The sequence below is a fragment of the Lycium barbarum genome, chromosome 8, assembly GCF_019175385.1.
Source record: "Lycium barbarum isolate Lr01 chromosome 8, ASM1917538v2, whole genome shotgun sequence".
NCBI lineage: Eukaryota > Viridiplantae > Streptophyta > Magnoliopsida > Solanales > Solanaceae > Lycium > Lycium barbarum.
The window spans coordinates 129,942,060-129,958,472 of record NC_083344.1 but is presented as its reverse complement, the minus strand read 5'-3'; the positions used below and the strand labels follow the sequence as shown (position 1 = coordinate 129,958,472).

Here is a 16,413-nt window from a genome sequence, read left to right as displayed (position 1 = left end):
GAGCAAAAATAAAATCTCCATAAATAACATTAATTATCAAAGTTCTGAATTTGCATTGAACTGAGCCACTTTGAACTAATCTAAGAGTGATGACCACACTGAATAATTATTACAGATTTAGCACTTTCACTATTTACAACCCTAATTCTGAGTGTGTTAGCTCTGAAACTCCCAGGCAAAATTTTGTAGAATCCATTTGAAAATAGCTTCCATCGAGTACAAAAGCATTTGAGTGTCCTGTCCTGTGCAGAATTAATCAAAGCTAAACGAATCTCGCTCCTCAGGTATCAACAACTTGCTTGTCAATAACTTGCTTATCGTTACCATCATCCACGGTCGAACGATTTTCACCAGAGTGAAAAGAATCAACTTCATTTACCCTACTATTTCCTTCCCCAGCATCGTGCTCACCATCCTCAGATACTGAGCTAATATCCATCTCCTTTTCTGGACTTTCAAGTTGCACACACTCAGCAGTTGCGTCCTGCACAGAACTATTATTTTCTGAATCGAGGCTTCTATTTGATGGGGTCAAGTCTCCTTTTCTTACCACGTTGAAGACAATGCCGTTGTTAGTCCTTTCAGGCTGGAGAAGGTCACCTTCGCCTACCGTAATGCTTGAACTACCCGCGGGAACCCTAATACTGAAATCTCTTTGATCAAATTCGGTGTCTGAATTTCTATCTGGTGTTGTTACCCTTGGGCTCGGGGAGAATGGGTCCCGGCTACCTGCCATCTGAGGAACAATATTGTTGAGGTCAATAGTCAATCCTCTGTTCAATCGCGAACCAATTTCTAAGTTCTGGACAAAGTCAATAAACTTATCAGCAGATGTTGTCCTCATCAAAGGACCACCAGATCTTGTCCACGAATTAAGGTCCACATTTTCTGATTCGCTGTCACTGCCTTCATGCGGGGTCCGGTGTGTCCGCCAATTTCGGGTCCCACTGCTTCCTTGATGATGTGACGCAGCAACATCCGCAAGAAAGTCTTCAAGGGAGCCTGTTGAATTCTCCCGTGCAATGCAATTCCAAGAAGGTATTCTTCTGGAAGCATTAAATCTGACAGTGCTCGACAAGCCATGGGAGGCAGCAGCCGCTCTCTCGGCACTCCTTTTCAGTCTACGCATGTGATTCAGAATAGCAACGCATTCATCAAGTGCAAGCTCAATTCCGCAGTTTGCTTTTATGGCTGAGAGTTTTTCCCAAGTACACCTTCTTCCTTGATTTGCTGCCTTTTGTAGCTCCAGAGTAGACGGATTCTGTATGATTTTCGAGTACTGTATCATAAACAATAATTGGAGAAAAGGTCAGTTATCAACCCAACCAGCAGTTCTTTATAGTAGAACTTATTTTGAAAAAAGACTCGACAACACGAGTTGAATTGCCAGTTACTCTGTAAGTTCAATGGGTTTCGTATTCACATTCATAGACATTGAAACATCACTTGTTTCTTATTTGCAAGAGAAATTGCTTGTAGTGGGCATACCTGAGCTAGAGTGGCAGGCATTACAACAGTTACATCACCCTCCCAATCTTGAGCAAAAAGCTTTGCTATTCCTCCCAAGGGAAAACCTAGTTCTAACACCTGATGGCATCTGTGCTTCACCTCCATTTCAGTAAGTTCAGCAAGCTGCATGGCCAAAGATTTGATGTTAAAATAACTCTGCTTAAATCTTTATCTCCACAAAAATATAACAAAGCTAGTAGCATGCAGAATAAGCTATGAACCATCAATTCTTAGTTACAAAGGCAATTTGGTTGGGTAGACCTATATTCTACACAAGATTATTATATAGGTTGAGGGACTAATTCTGTTACTCTAGCACCTCAACCTAGTAAAGAGCATCAACAAATGAATATAGCTTGATAATATTTTCAAAATTATTTTGAGCTGCAAACTGCTACATGAATTTTCCAACGGAAAGATTGTTGCTTAGCAAACTGATCACTGATGACTTACAAGAACTCTATCTCTATAAAGGAGAAAATCACATAGAGATGTCCACACTGCTACTTGGCGGTGCATGTGACGACTATAAAAATTATTCAGCATATAATTACTCCAACTATTCAAGTTAGTCCCTTCAGTGACTTCGGTTGAATTAAGAGCTTAATTCAAATGTTCAAACAATTGAAGATGCTCGAAGAAGTTTAATAAGGGAATAAAACTAGCTCCTTATCAGCAAATACTTGAAGTCTAACTCCTCATAAAATAAACAGAATAAGACTTAACAAAATTAGGCCTGAGCTATATAACCCTACCTATAGTTACAGAATAGACTACTAGACCACTACCTCAAGATACAACAATCCGAAAGCATTTTAAAGTGCTCCAAACTTTTGTAACAACGACACAAATACATGTACAAGAGTTAGAGGAAGCATCAATAGCGAGCATCAACATCAAATGTAAGCAAACAAACCAAGACCATTATCAAATAGGAGTAAAATATAAGTCCATATGAACATACCTTGGCAGCAAAGTTGCCTCCATAAGCTCTTACAAACTCTTTGATCCTCAGCAGTGGAGCAATATGTGGATTCGCCTGGCTCACAATGAAGTGATTGACATTGAAGAGCTCCTTCAGCTGCATCATTGGCAAATCAACCTCCAAGCTACCATCCCTCCACCGACGAGAAGATGCACCAGAAGTGGCATCAGGTCCCAAATGAAACGGCGGGTGATACGGAACAAGATCTCCACTTCTATTCTTTGCCATCAGTTCTTGAGCTTCAAAGAGACCAGGAAACGCACAAGAAGCAGTCACAGCACTCCATATAACAACATGAGGTGAAGTCAAGTAATTCAAACATCTTGGAGGTTCGTGTTTCCTAGGTGAGCAAACGGTAATCCCCAGAATTCTACCAGTCATGTCATAGGCTTCTTGGAAAGTAAGATTATTTGTGAGATTGCGTAACAGCACCTGCAGATGTCTGATCTCATGTACAGCACCCTGGGTCATGACCCTCCTGAAAATAGTAAATATCCCACCGAGCTGATCGAAAAATTGCAAGGAGTGCCAGGAGTCTTCGAAAAAACTCTGGAGCTCAGGCCAAGATCGAGTCGCAACTATGGAGCACATAATTGATCCGACACTCGAACCGGCAATTATCCGTGGCAGCAGCTTGTGTTCTACAAGCGTTTTCACCACACCCACATGGAAAGCTCCGAGCGAGGCACCTCCGCTTAAAAGCAAAGCCGTCCTACCAAAGGCATGTCTCGTTTCATGCATGAAAGCAAGCTTCTCTTCCAACAAAAGCTCCTCCGAATCAGAATCGCATACCATCCTCAACTGAGTTGAAACCTCATCGATATATTCCTTAATAAGTCTAGGCACATGAAGCCTTCCCTTGTGAAGTTCCGAATTGCACATATTACCAAGATTCCTAACAAGGTCAGCTCTCATACAGAATATGATATCTCTTAAAGAACCCTCTTGCCTACGATGTTGAAGCTCGTTGAGTTTATTTCGAACTAATTCTTCGTCATAAAGATCTGCCTCATTCATTTTCTGGGTCTCTTTATCTAACATCTTGGCAGCATGAGCCCATTCCTCATAAGTCAAGGCAGATCTCATCATGTTCCTCCAAAACTTCCTCCTATAAGCCATCTCAGCCTTGCTTTTTACATTGGTATATCGCCTCAACAAGAAGGCGAGAAGCGTTACTAACACCAATATCCCTTGTGGGTTGCGAGGGTGCAACCACGAAATCAAAGTTGTCACATAGTATGACAATCCATTCTTAAACTTGTACAAGTAATATACCAAGAAATGAAACAGGTGATGCCTCAATTGCGACATCGATTTGCAGAACAAGACTCTAAAGGCGATCGTTCGACCCAATATCGTAGAAGGTCCGATCGCGAAAAGGTCAATAGTAGCCTCATTACTTATATCCATCTCAATGGAAAAAGGGACTAATAATCCTAGAGGTTGCTCTAGCAAAATGTTAAGAGCACCAATATACAGATCCTAATAATAGTCTAAGGCTCTAAGCTTATACCAATTAAACAAGATTAGCACAACAAAAGCTGTACTACCTCTAAGATTATACCAATTGAACAAGATTGGCACAACAAAGGCTGTACTAGCTCTAAGCTTACACCAATTGAACAAGATTAGCACAACAAAGGCTGTACTACCTCTAGGATTACACCTATTGAACAAGATTACCACAACAAAGGTTGTACTAGCTCTAAGTATCAAGGAATACAATAAATTGATGATACTTTGACAATAGGGACAACAAAGGTTATTCACAAGATTCAAGGAATCAATTGAACCAGAAATTAACAAGCTAAGTATGTGCAAACTATTAGATCAAAGAAAATACCTCTATTTAGGAGTCTAAAGAATGAAATTTCCAATCTTTCCACTTTAAGCTTTTTCCTTTGTTGTGTAATCGTGGCAATTAAGCTCAAACACCGACAAGAACTTGACAAAACCAGACAATAAAATCCTTAATACACCCAAAAATCAAGATTCAATATTTTACACCAAGATTCAATTTTTATGCAACCCCACAAAATAAATATCAAAAGGGGTTCTAAAAATCAACCAAAAAATCCAAACTTGAGAAAAAGGAAAGAACACAGGAATTGGGTAATGTTTGTTTTGGATATATGGAAAACAAAAACAAAGAGGGACCAATGAATCTAAAAGATGTGAAAACAATAAATTTAATATATCACTGAGATGGATTTAATAGAAACATTGGGATTCGAAAATAGAAGGAAAAAGTCAGAAGTTTGGTTCAGATAAAGATATGGATATTATATGGTTAAAACTGACGTACGATATGTATCAGCTAAGAAAGTATGGATAGGCACGAAAATATTGAAGATATTAGTAGTATCACTAAATTTGATTCAATTCAATTTTTCTTGTATTAATACTCAACAACTCTGTGTTTCTAAGATTGAATATATAGCCTGTATAGCAGTGAATTTTGTTGAACTTATTATAGCAGTAATATTTTGAAGTTGTCCTTTTCTCCTTTCTAAATGTGGAAAACGTTTTGTTGATTGTGGAGAAAGGAGATAAGGGTAAAGGTAAAAAGGTTTGTTACGTCAAGATAAGAGGTTGTTGCTTGCAAGTAATTGTACGAGGCAAATTAGGAAGGTTGGTGAAGTTATGTTTAGGGTGGTGATTAGGGATATTTATGGTTCGGTTTGATATTAGTTTTAATAATAAAAGTAAAATAAATTAGTAGTTTTTTATTCGATATCAAGGTAGGTTGTTTATTGCCGGCACCACACTTTCTTGGTGTATAATTTTTTCTCAAATCCTCCATAAACACGTGATGCTTTGTCTATCAAAATAATTTTTTCTTCTATTATGTCTTTAATTTTCTATTGACACGTGTGTTTTCCGGTGAAAACAGATTAAATCAGAAAATCAGTTAAAGATTTGTTTTTACAGTATTTGAAAACAAGTGGGATGTATCCAGTTCTGAAAATTCTTTTGTGAGTCCAGTTAGAGTGGTACTAAGTACAGGAAAAGCACAATGCGAGGTAAAAAGCAAGAAATGATTCGAGAATATAGCTAGATGGAATAATATAGCTAGATGAAATAATGGATCTTGTATATTCCTTAGAGAGAAAAGAGAGATAGAGTTACAAACTGTAAGCAAGATGCCCTTCCATCCAGCCTAAGCTACCCTTATATAAAGTCAAAATTGGACTTTTCAAATCCTAAAGGACGGGTGATGTGACCTCTGTGGGTTCAACCTTTGTATATGCTGTGAGGCTCTGATCGAGGTTGGCAGATGTGACCTGAGTTGGTAGGAGTGGAAGCCAGCTATATGGATCCTCTGGACCTTCTGAGCATCCGGTCATGTGAACTCCCCCGAATGCGCTTTTCACCCAAAAAAAAAAAAAAATCAATCTATTATGAATAAACTTTTTCATAACTAAATGTAAGTTTAGGAAGAATTGAACTAAACGACGTACTTATGAGTTATGATCAATTGAAATACTCTTATAGTATGAATTTTTTTATTCATATACATGATAATTTCTCTTTCATTAATCTAACTTACATGATACACTTTTCAAGCCTAATAACAAATTTAATAGTTAAAAAGAATAAACAGATAATTTTCCTAAAGAATTTCATTATAGATACAAAAATTCAATATAAACCCTAAATAAATAATAATATGTTTCATTTAATTCAAAAATTATTAGTTAGAGAAATATATACGAACTTAATAAATCTTGGACTTATTATGAAAATAAAAGAACGGACTAATGGAAAAGAATTCGTATTGTCGTATTTTTGTACATTACTACTAATCAATGAAGTAAATATAAGACACGTGCACTAGAGAAACATTAAAGGCATGGATTACTTTGTTTAAGGAAATGTTTCCTATTTACAAGTGATGACTTTGAAACGAGGAGACACGATGCCAACATCCAAAGTTGGAAAGCTAAAAAGTAGTCCATGCGTGCGTGAGGCCTAAGACTCAACGTGGAGTTGGATAAATGAGAAAGAAACACTTATGATTGAAACTAATCTTGTGTTCCCTTTTTAACTATTTTAATCTCTTTGTAAAACACAACTGATGAGTAGTACTCAAGTATTGTGTCTGTATATTGAGAAAAGGACATTTGAATACCTTTTATCAAATTAGAATTAGTACAACTTTGGGTGTGTTTGGCAGGGAGAAAAATAATTTCGAAATAATGTTTTCTAATTTTTTCATGTTTGGTTGATCAAAATGTTGTGAAAAATATTTTCTCTAAGAAAATAAATTCCTTCAAAATGAGAAAAATAATTTTCCTGAAAGTAGAGAAAACAAGTTTCATAAGTGTCATTTCAAGTTCATTGTCTCTTTCCCGTTCACCTAATGCCCACAACCCCTATCCCTTTGACCATCCCACTCTCCACCCCCGCTACCCCTAACCCCCCCCCCCCTTCCCACCCCATAGTGTTTTGCTATATTATATGTAAATGCTCTGAGGATAATTTTTTTTTTTTAGCTTACTTACCAATCACTAAAAAATAAATAAGAAATGAACTGATCTTTCGAGAAAACATTTTCCTTCTTACCAAACACACCCTTTATGAACTTATTTATTGCGTGTGTCACAATACTATAGGGCTAATTATTCTTGTCTCTACATAATGTTTAGTTTCTAGGGTCATTTGCACGATTGGCCTTCAAAGGCAGTGGTCTTTATTTTTTTTCCCCTCAAATTGTTGGTCTTTAAATTTTTGCCCTTCGTCTAATATCCCGAGGTTCTGGGTTTGAATCTTGGTTCAGTAAAAAAAAAATCGCAAGGCAGAAGTTTGTAGCAAAATTAAATTTATTCGGGCAAAAGTTAGGCCTTAAAGCAGAGGTTTGCCTTAAGGCAGACTCTGTCTTATAAGGTTCGAGTTTGAATCCAAAACTTTGCCTCGCGAATTTTTTTTAATTTTTTACTGAGCGAGATTTGAATCCGAAACCCATGATTTAGGCAAAGAACAAATACTAAAGACCAGTGCCTTTGAAGGACATTCTGCGCAATAAAATGTAGTTTCTATGAATTATCCAATCCTTTTAGCCCAAAGTATATCGTAGACATGATCCATTCTAATTAAGAGGGGGCAATTTGCAGGATTATTCTTCGCTGGGCATGGCAAAAATTGGTGCTCTTTAATTTTTGCTTCTCAAATTGGTACTCTTTAACTTTTGCCCCTCAAATTGGTGCTCTTTAACTTTTGCCCTTAAGGCTCTGCCTTGCTATTTTTTATTTTTTTTTACTGAATTAAAGTTCGAACCCACAACCTCAGGGTATTAGGAGCAGGACAAAACTTAAATACTATCAATTTGAAGGACAAAAATTAAAGACCACCCCAAATGAAGGGCAATCCACGTAAAAAAAAAAAAAGATTAAGAGGTGGTATTCACTTCCTTTTTTTTTTTTTTTTTTTTTTTTTTTGCGTGGATTGCCCTTCATTTGAGGTGGTCTTTAAGTTTTTTCCTTCAAATTGGTGGTCTTTAAGGTTTGCCCTTCGCTGGGGACCCCTTGGTCACGGGTTCGAACCCCCGCTTAGTGATTTTTTTTTTTTTTTCGCAAAACAGAAGTTGTATAAAAAGGCAGAATTTCTGCCTTAAGGCCGAACTTGATGCAAATTAGTTCGATGCAAATTCTGCCTAAGATTATGCCTTGCGAAATTTTTTTCGCCTGAGTGGGGATTTAAACCCGTGACCAAGCAGTCCCTAGCGAAGGGCAAACTTTAAAGACCACCATTTTGAAGGGCAAAACTTAAAGACCACCCCGTAATAAGGGCACCTGCTAATTGCCCATTCACTTGGAGCAGCTGAGAGAGATTTTAGGCCCAAAGCAGTCACTAATATAGGCGCATAAACCACAATTAATCAAGAAAGTGAACTATTGAATCAAAATTAGGAGCCCAACTCCATTTTTATCATAAAATAACCTTTCTATAATAACGTTTTGAATAAGATTTGGTAGCTTTCAAGAAAAATCATTTTCGCTTTTCACACTATAACTTACTATTCCACATGTTTTCTAATATATACAAAACAATTTCGATTTCTCTTTGTCAAAAATATAAAAAAAAAAAAAAACATAAAATGAAAATAGAATATTCAATTTTAGATAAAGAGGAAAATAGTTTAGTACAAACAGTTAATAAATTCGACCCAACTCTCTAATTGGATGAAGTAAACAAAAAGAGTGTGTCATTTAATTGACATTTGCTAGGGAGATTTTATTTTGATGTGGAAAGTGTTTCTCTTGTTCCTCATTTCGTCATAAAAATATCTCCAAATTAGTGGGTGCTGACTATACTTCCGTCAACAGTTGGTACAGTAATATTCTAATGTTCATCCAATTTGAGTTCTAAAAATATACTTCAACTTTTGTGATAATTTTGAAGAAAAGTTTGTGCACTAAGCTTTATCTATACATCAAACTTCAAAGAAGAGTCGAATCATAATTCGTGATGTCTTCATTAGGGCTGCTTATTGGGCGGATTGAGCGGATAACTACGCTTAACGGTTTGGCTTAACGGTTATCGGCTTTTAAAAGTACTAATCCGCTAGCCAACCGATAAGATATCGGTTGGTTCGGTATCGGGTTAGCAATTATCGGACGGTTATCGGGCGGTGTAACGGTTAAATTACGTAATTACTATTTTTTTTTCTGCCTTGAAAGACAAACATTTTATTCATAATTTAACAACCAGGAAGTCAATTAAGCCCCATAGCCACAGGGCAGGACTTAACAGTTAAGAATTCACAAGTTTAATCTCAACCCTTCCTATGGTGATCACTTCACCACCTTTCTATGGAACCACAATTATTGCAATAGTAACTTCCAACACAAAATAATAATAATAATAATAATAATTTATGGTTAATGGAAGAGTTTACCGAAGATAATTACTAATGGTTCAGACTTTTCACTTTAGTGTTTTAGCTTTAGATTTTAGTGTTTTAGGTTTACAATACATATTTTATATGTTTAGGGGTAAAAATATAAATATGATAAATTCTTAACGGGTTAACGGTTTGCCCAATAAGAAAATTGTGTAATCCGTCCCCGCACCGATAAGCCGTTAACTACAAAATTTTAATCCATTCCCCAACCGTTAATCTGATAGCCCACTACCAATAAGCCAATAAGCCAATTTTATGGTTGGGTTATCGGTGGCGGTTCGGTTTTGAACAACCCTAGTCTTGATCAAACATCTTACCTTTGTGTAAAAGATTTTTTTTTCGTGACTCTAGGTAGGTGTTTGGACATGATTTGATTGAGATTTGAAAAAATAGTATTTGACGTTAAAGTTGAAAAAGGGTAAGTGGAGGTTGAAGTAGTAAGTGGACCCGAAAATAAAGTTAAAGCTTCGTGAGTGAAAAATTGAAAACTTTTAAAATCTATTTTTCAAATTCAATATTTCAAGTTTGAAGCCAATATGATGGGAAAATTTAATAACAAATAGTTATTTAAAATACTCCCCAAATATTATGTCAACCAATCACTTTGATCCAACAACAAGAATTGGAATTGATTGCCTTTTATGTCAATCATTAACTTAAAGAAACATCTGACAAGATAACCTTTCTTGACAACTACCTCAATTATACAAGTAAGGGAATCACTGCCATTCAGGTATTAATTGAAAATTCTCAACTGCAACACAACAGATAAAACATTTCAACAACCTTCCAGAAAAGAATTAACTAGTAATAATTCTTTGAAAAAAAAGAAGCCTTTTCCAATAAAAAAAAAAAGTCAAATCTTGGAGGGGCTAGTGGCATTGAACGATCACTTCCTCAACTGCCAAGGGATGTTGAGCGATGATTGAAATTCCTCCATCCTATACCAGAGGTCTCGGTTTTCTGTGTTAATAGAGGATCTGTTAGAAGTTGGAAGCGAGCGTTTTACTCCCCTTAGTGGGCCCACCTGATGCAAATTTGAATTTGTCGGACCATTGAGTTTCGTGTACTGGATGCTTAAAAGAAGAACTAGCTCAAAGCTTGACATGTAAGGAGAGAGATGGGACAGACACCATTAAGAAACCAAACAAACAAAGGAACTTCCCTTGCCTTTTCATTGATCCATCAGCCAAAAGTTCAAAACCAAGAGCACCAAGTCTAGTTTCAAATGCCAAAATTCCTCATACACTAATAATCAAATAGACTAATAAAGACAGAATTTTGCACTTTCTTGTCAAAGTTATACAAATTTTTTCCTCAAAGTTGATAACTTTGTCAAAGAAGAAAAAGACCATCTTTTTTTCCCCCATTTTGGCAAAGTTCTCAATCTGGTGAACTACCCTTTGATGTCAGTTGATTCATCATCCTCAAGATCATTTGGTTGATGAAAAGCAAGTTCATCAGTATAACAGAATCAACAAAATAACTCACCTGAAAAAAAATGATGAAATTATTTGAGAGCACAAGGTCATCCACAAGGAAATCAAGATCAAGAATCAAGAAACAAACTAAGTCTCCCTCTGATTATGAAGCAACCCCTCAACATACATATTCACTTGAGGTATCCGATTCATCGCCTCGTTATATGAAGGCAACAAGCTGTTCTGAAGGGAAAAGGGGTCAAGAAAGTCCTCACCATTCTGAATCTTGCTTTGATAGTAGTGATCAAAGTTGGAGTCCATCTAGTAGGAAATCGACGAGTACTTTATCTAGGACATCTAGTTTTAGAAGTGTGAAGATTTTGATAAACAGGACTAGTACTAAATCCAAGAGGTCTAAGTCTTCCTCAAATTGCCAACAAGTTCCAGTTAAGTCAACTTGTTCTTCCACTCTAAAGGATTCAAAGTTCCCTCAACATGTAGAACTTCATCCTGGACAAAGTGAATCAAATAGGATTTCAAAAGTGAAAGTTTGTTCATACCATCACTGTTCACTCAATAAGTGCTGTGATGATGAGCTGTCGCCCCCAGTAAAGCGTGTTTATAGAAGGAGGAGGCCGTTAAAATCAGTGAAAAGCATTAGACTAGAAGTTGAGTCCACAAATGCAGATTACTTTTCTACTGAGGAAACCAACCTTATACAAGACGATGGAGTTTTCGAAGAAAATGAGGTTATTAAGTATGCTGATCTTGCTGAGATTGTGTTTGGTGAAACTTCATTTCCAGAGAGAAGTTACCAGGAGACAACGGACATAATGAGGAAATATTCTACACTACAGCAGGACACGCTGGTTAACAAAGTGTTGTAATAATATGGAAAGAGAATGGGATGAATCCACTTATGTTAGTGATGACGTAGAATCAAATGATCGGAGTGTAACAACATCAGTTGTTTGGGATGATGAGGACAGCGATGCTGATCCCCATCATGCACTTGCACTGCCACTTCTGATAAAGTCGGTTGACAATGTCACCACAGATGACGAGGATGAAAACATCAATAGAGAATTGTCAAAGAATGAACTATTTGTCATGAAGAAAAGTTCAGAGTCAAATGATCTTGTTGAAGCCAAATGTAGCACTGAGTTTTCCTTTGCTTCAGCTAGCAACGATACAATGGAACTCGAAGAGAATTTGCAAGAGACGGATGGCAAAGCTAATTCAACTGAAAATGCTGATCCCAATGCCTCGACCAAGAAATTGCACATACCCCAGTTCCCAAACGAGAAGCATGGGAGCATGTGGAGCCTGATTCATAGACATATGATTTCAGATAAATCTACAGAATTGGATGTCAAAGTGACCCCTGGAGCTGATGAAGAAGATTTGAAGGATGGGGGAAACAAATCTTGTACAGCAGAAAGTTCTGATATATTTTCGAACTTTTCTGGAAGAGTGTCAATGACTACAAATCAGGAAGTAGATAACCAAAAGATCGAAGTGGGCAAACTTTTAGCCATTAAGCTAGTACAAGAAGCAATTGAGAGAATTCTTCTTCCAGAAGTTCAAGATCAGTCATCAGATAAGCAATCAGTAACAAGTGAAGGTAAGACATGAGTACTTCTATTTGTTTCTTTAGTTCTAAGAGTGTATAGTCCACATGTTATTGTTTCCTATTCCTTTTATAAGTTCTACGGTCAGACCTCTCTATAACAATCATCCTCAATAATAACATTGCACTATAACGACTTAGTTTTTTATCAGAAGCAGTTTCGCATGTTATGTTGTATTATATATTCTTTATGACAGCATTTCACTATAGCAGCCAAAAAATATCAGGACAAACGATGTCGTTATAGAGAGGTTTGATTGTATATTTAGGATTTGTCATGAATTTTTGATATAGGTGTTTACCATATGCCAGTATATACTAAAGAAAACTTCAAGGAGTCTGAAACTAGGAATGAGGAATCTGATAAGGCATCTGAGTCGGATGAAAGAAGTATTACCAGAGAAAACACCAGCAGCTCTGAGAAACAGAAAATTGAAGGACAATTCATGAAGGAAGCTGAGAAGAAAGCGCCAAAGCATTGGAATAATCTTAAAAGATGGATACTTCTCCAACGATTCATCAAGGAATTGGAAAAGTTGAGAAAATTCAACCCAAGGAAACCACGATATCTGGAGCCGGAGCCGGAGCCAGAAGCAGAAAAGGTTAATCTGAAACATCAAATAGAGGATGAGAGGAAAAGGACAGAAGAATGGATGCTTGACTATGCACTACAGCAGGCAATAAGTCAGCTTGCTCCGACTCAGAAAAAAAAAGTGGGACTGCTTGTAAAAGCTTTTGAAAATGTGGTTCCTCGCCAAGGCAGTAATATCCCATTTATGTTTCCTAAATTGAAAACTGGAAATGAAGACAATTTGCAGATTGCAGATAATGTTGGTGTAAAGTATTCCACACACGTAGATAAAAGGACTGCAGAACAGGAATGGTCGGTGTTAAAAAATGACGATACTCAAAAGGCCATTGTACTTAGCCAGAAGTTGGATGAAGTAACAAGCACTTTAAGTGATAAGGTATTGGTTGAGAGAAAAGCTAAGCAAGAAGTTACGGAAGAAGAAAATTCAATGTTAGAAGCCGAAGCTCGGATAAATGAACATGAGGAGTGTGGTGATTCAAATGATTCTTTAAAAGGAACATCTTTTACGACCTCAATCTTAGGCGTTGACGGTGATGAAACACAAGAAAATAACATGATTGTCCCTGCAGCTTCCGATGAGAACAAAAAGATAACAGAATCAGAAGATGAAGATGGAACATACGTAAGACAGGTGATCAACAAACAGAAGCACATCAGCATGTGGCACATGATATCACAGCATATACTTTCAGATGTTGTGTCAAAAGTAGGGAATGAGCTACTTGACGGAACAGATGATGACGTAGACTACAACAACACACTAACTGAAATGAATAATGCGGACAACTCTCTTCAGGATTCTTCTGAAAAAAAGGATGATATAAGCCACTATAAGAGAAGTTTCAGCAGAAATGATGCTGTCAATCTCATAAGAGAAGCAGTTAGCCAGATCCTAAAAACACCGATTCAAGAAGATCATTCAGTAGGCGGAGAGCAGAGTAGTACAGATTCACTTTGCGAAACAAAGGAACTTGCTACAAATACTATCACTAACGAGGACGAGAGTATGATCCCACATGCCAAGAGTAAAATTGAGTCACCAAAGTTGAAGAACTGGAGCAAGCTGAAGAAATTGATCCTCCTTAAGAGATCAATAAAGGTACTGGAAAGAGCTAGGAAACTCAATCCACGACCACCTCACATTCTTCTGCCACCTACACCTGATCAAGAACAAGAAAAAATGGATTTAAGGCACCAAATGGCAGATGAGAGGAAAAAAGCTGAACAATGGATGCTTGAAAATGCAGTTCAGCACATGGTTACGAAGCTAACTCCTGCACAGAAAACAAGAGTCGCGATGCTTGTGGAAGCTTTTGAAGCAGTTGTTCCGCTACCAGAAGTATGAATTCAATTGGAGTTCAGGAGTAAACACAGTCAAGCAAATTCTTTGAGAACCTTTTACATGAATTATGAAGGTAAGCAAATTAACCACTTAAAATTCCTAGGCTCTATCTAATTAACTGATCATGAGATTTTGACATTGCCTCAGCACATAAATAATAAACATAACCAGTTCACTGATATCCCAGGAAGCAGTTGCTTTATAGAAGCTTGATTTGAGTCAATATTGTTTACAAGGTTTTGCAGGAAATAGATACACATATAATACTCTCTGCTACAGAGATATTTATAATCTATGGCATTGTAAGAACAATATAGCCGCTCTGACTGTGGTCATGTATGTATGTAATAGTAAAAACTTTTGCCATTCATATGATTTTTGTTGTGGATTTATGAATAAAAGATGGTAGCCATTAGCCAAGAGACTTTAACTCATGAGTATATGATCAATGAAAAAATGTTGCAAGTCACTTATTTGAGGTAGGAACCTGTTAATATTCAGCTTACATCCTATTCCTCATCAAATAGAACAAATGTAGAATGGTCATACTAACTAAATTTTGGATTGTTACAAGAAAGTTCAATGTTGAAATGATAAATGACAGTTGATCCGAAGGTTCCGACAATTGTAGGCCTTTGGCCTTGCTTTTGTTTATTCTAGTTCATTTTTTCTGTAGTTCTTATTCATCTGTTCAAACTGTGTGTCAAATGAGCTATGTTGGAGTATGCAAGATAAAATCACTGGTTACACTACATGCACTTTTACTATTAGATATTTGTCCCCAAAAAAATGTCATCAGCGAAGTCTTGAGTGAAGTTTCAGCTAGAAACTTTTTGTAAGTACCATTCAAGAACAAGATAAATCAACTACACCTTAATCCCAAATTAGTCCGAGTCAGTTATATACGAATTTTTCAGGAACAACATTGAGGAAAAAAAAACATCATATCTGGAATCAAATAAGCCACAACGTCTTGGTGTTTCATCATAAGTCATTAAGCAGGAACAGATTGGTAGAAGATAAATGACAAGTTTATAAGAACAACAACAACATATACACTGTGATCCCACAAGTGAGCTCGGGGAGGGTAGAGAGTAAGTAGACCTTACCTCTGCCTTGCCTCGGAGGTAATGAGGTTGTTTTCGAAAGACTCTCGGCTCAAGAGAAAACTTGACAAAAAAGGTCAGATAAGAGTTGATGAAAGTAAAAAAGTCACACGACAACAGTGTTGTTTTCTTAACAAATTAATTAGAGAAGGATACTGATGCTCAAGTTACCTCGTATTGCCTCTTTATTTTACCAAAATATTGGGTACTAATAAACGTGCACAGAAGATATATAAAATAAAGAACAAATATTAAATGGGAAGACAGGTAAATCAAGAACATTGATGACATATTTCCTAGTGAAAATTTTGATGGAGATTGAGATTAAGAAAATCATTTTTGATTCTTTCATCGAGTAACAAAGGTATCATCTGCCCACATCTTTTGTAAAAACAATTATAGAAACTTTATAGGAATTTTTAAATTATTTTTAATACATAATTAGTGATAATAACTACTTTTTATTTTAATTAACTAATAATAACTAAATACTTTTCTAATTTAACTATTATAACTACACAGTAACTTTTGATTACCATTTCACAAATACACCTAAAAAGTAGCACCCCCAATCTCATATCCCCTTTTAATGGTAACAATATTAATCAATTAATATACATTACCATTCTTTCTCCTTAAAATGTTACTCAAATACAAAAATTCAACAAGAATTCTAGGTTTGAGTACTTGAATTTGACAGTTCAATGTAACCAGAAGAATTGGAATAGAATAGAAGAGAATAGAAGTTTAGAGAGAGAATTTATGAATCTGTATATTGATGATTGGAATCCTTCAATTACAATGCTTTATAGTTGTTGAATACAATGAAAATATCTACTAACTACTTGACTAATTACAGCTAATTGACAGCTAATGAATCAGCTACTGAACTAACTTGAAACTGCTTAACTAACTTCTTCTAAC

The 16,413-nt window shown here is 36.3% G+C and overlaps 2 protein-coding genes and 1 long non-coding RNA gene across 3 annotated transcripts; 1 reads left to right on the top strand and 2 right to left on the bottom strand.

Moving 5' to 3' along the window:
- Window positions 1-4,904, bottom strand: LOC132607429 (triacylglycerol lipase SDP1). The gene is made up of 3 exons (XM_060321389.1): window positions 2,474-4,904; window positions 1,489-1,632; window positions 1-1,279 (listed from the first exon to the last, which is right to left on the bottom strand). Exons 1-3 carry the CDS (start codon window positions 3,902-3,904, stop codon window positions 281-283), a joined length of 2,574 nt encoding a protein of 857 aa, XP_060177372.1. The 5' UTR covers window positions 3,905-4,904; the 3' UTR covers window positions 1-280.
- A 5,116-nt stretch (window positions 4,905-10,020) lies between these two features.
- LOC132607428 (uncharacterized) lies at window positions 10,021-11,124 on the bottom strand. Its single transcript, XR_009570264.1, has 2 exons — window positions 11,007-11,124; window positions 10,021-10,889 (listed from the first exon to the last, which is right to left on the bottom strand). It is a non-coding gene; the product is annotated as an uncharacterized LOC132607428 (long non-coding RNA).
- Window positions 10,883-14,805, top strand: LOC132607427 (calmodulin binding protein PICBP-like). The gene is given in 3 exon segments (XM_060321388.1): window positions 10,883-11,690; window positions 11,692-12,443; window positions 12,762-14,805. Coding segments are annotated over 3 exon segments (3,168 nt in total). The 5' UTR covers window positions 10,883-10,899; the 3' UTR covers window positions 14,387-14,805.
- Window positions 14,806-16,413: the final 1,608 nt, after the last annotated feature.

Excerpts from the sequence above, each read along its gene's own strand:
- LOC132607429 (XM_060321389.1), bottom strand. The coding sequence starts at position 3,904 with ATGGATATAAGTAATGAGGCTACTATTGACCTTTTCGCGATCGGACCT. Across the intron at positions 1,633-2,473 it reads GAGGCAACTTTGCTGCCAAG|CTTGCTGAACTTACTGAAAT; the intron begins GTATGTTCATAT and ends TTGGCCATGCAG. Across the intron at positions 1,280-1,488 it reads TGCCTGCCACTCTAGCTCAG|TACTCGAAAATCATACAGAA; the intron begins GTATGCCCACTA and ends TTTATGATACAG.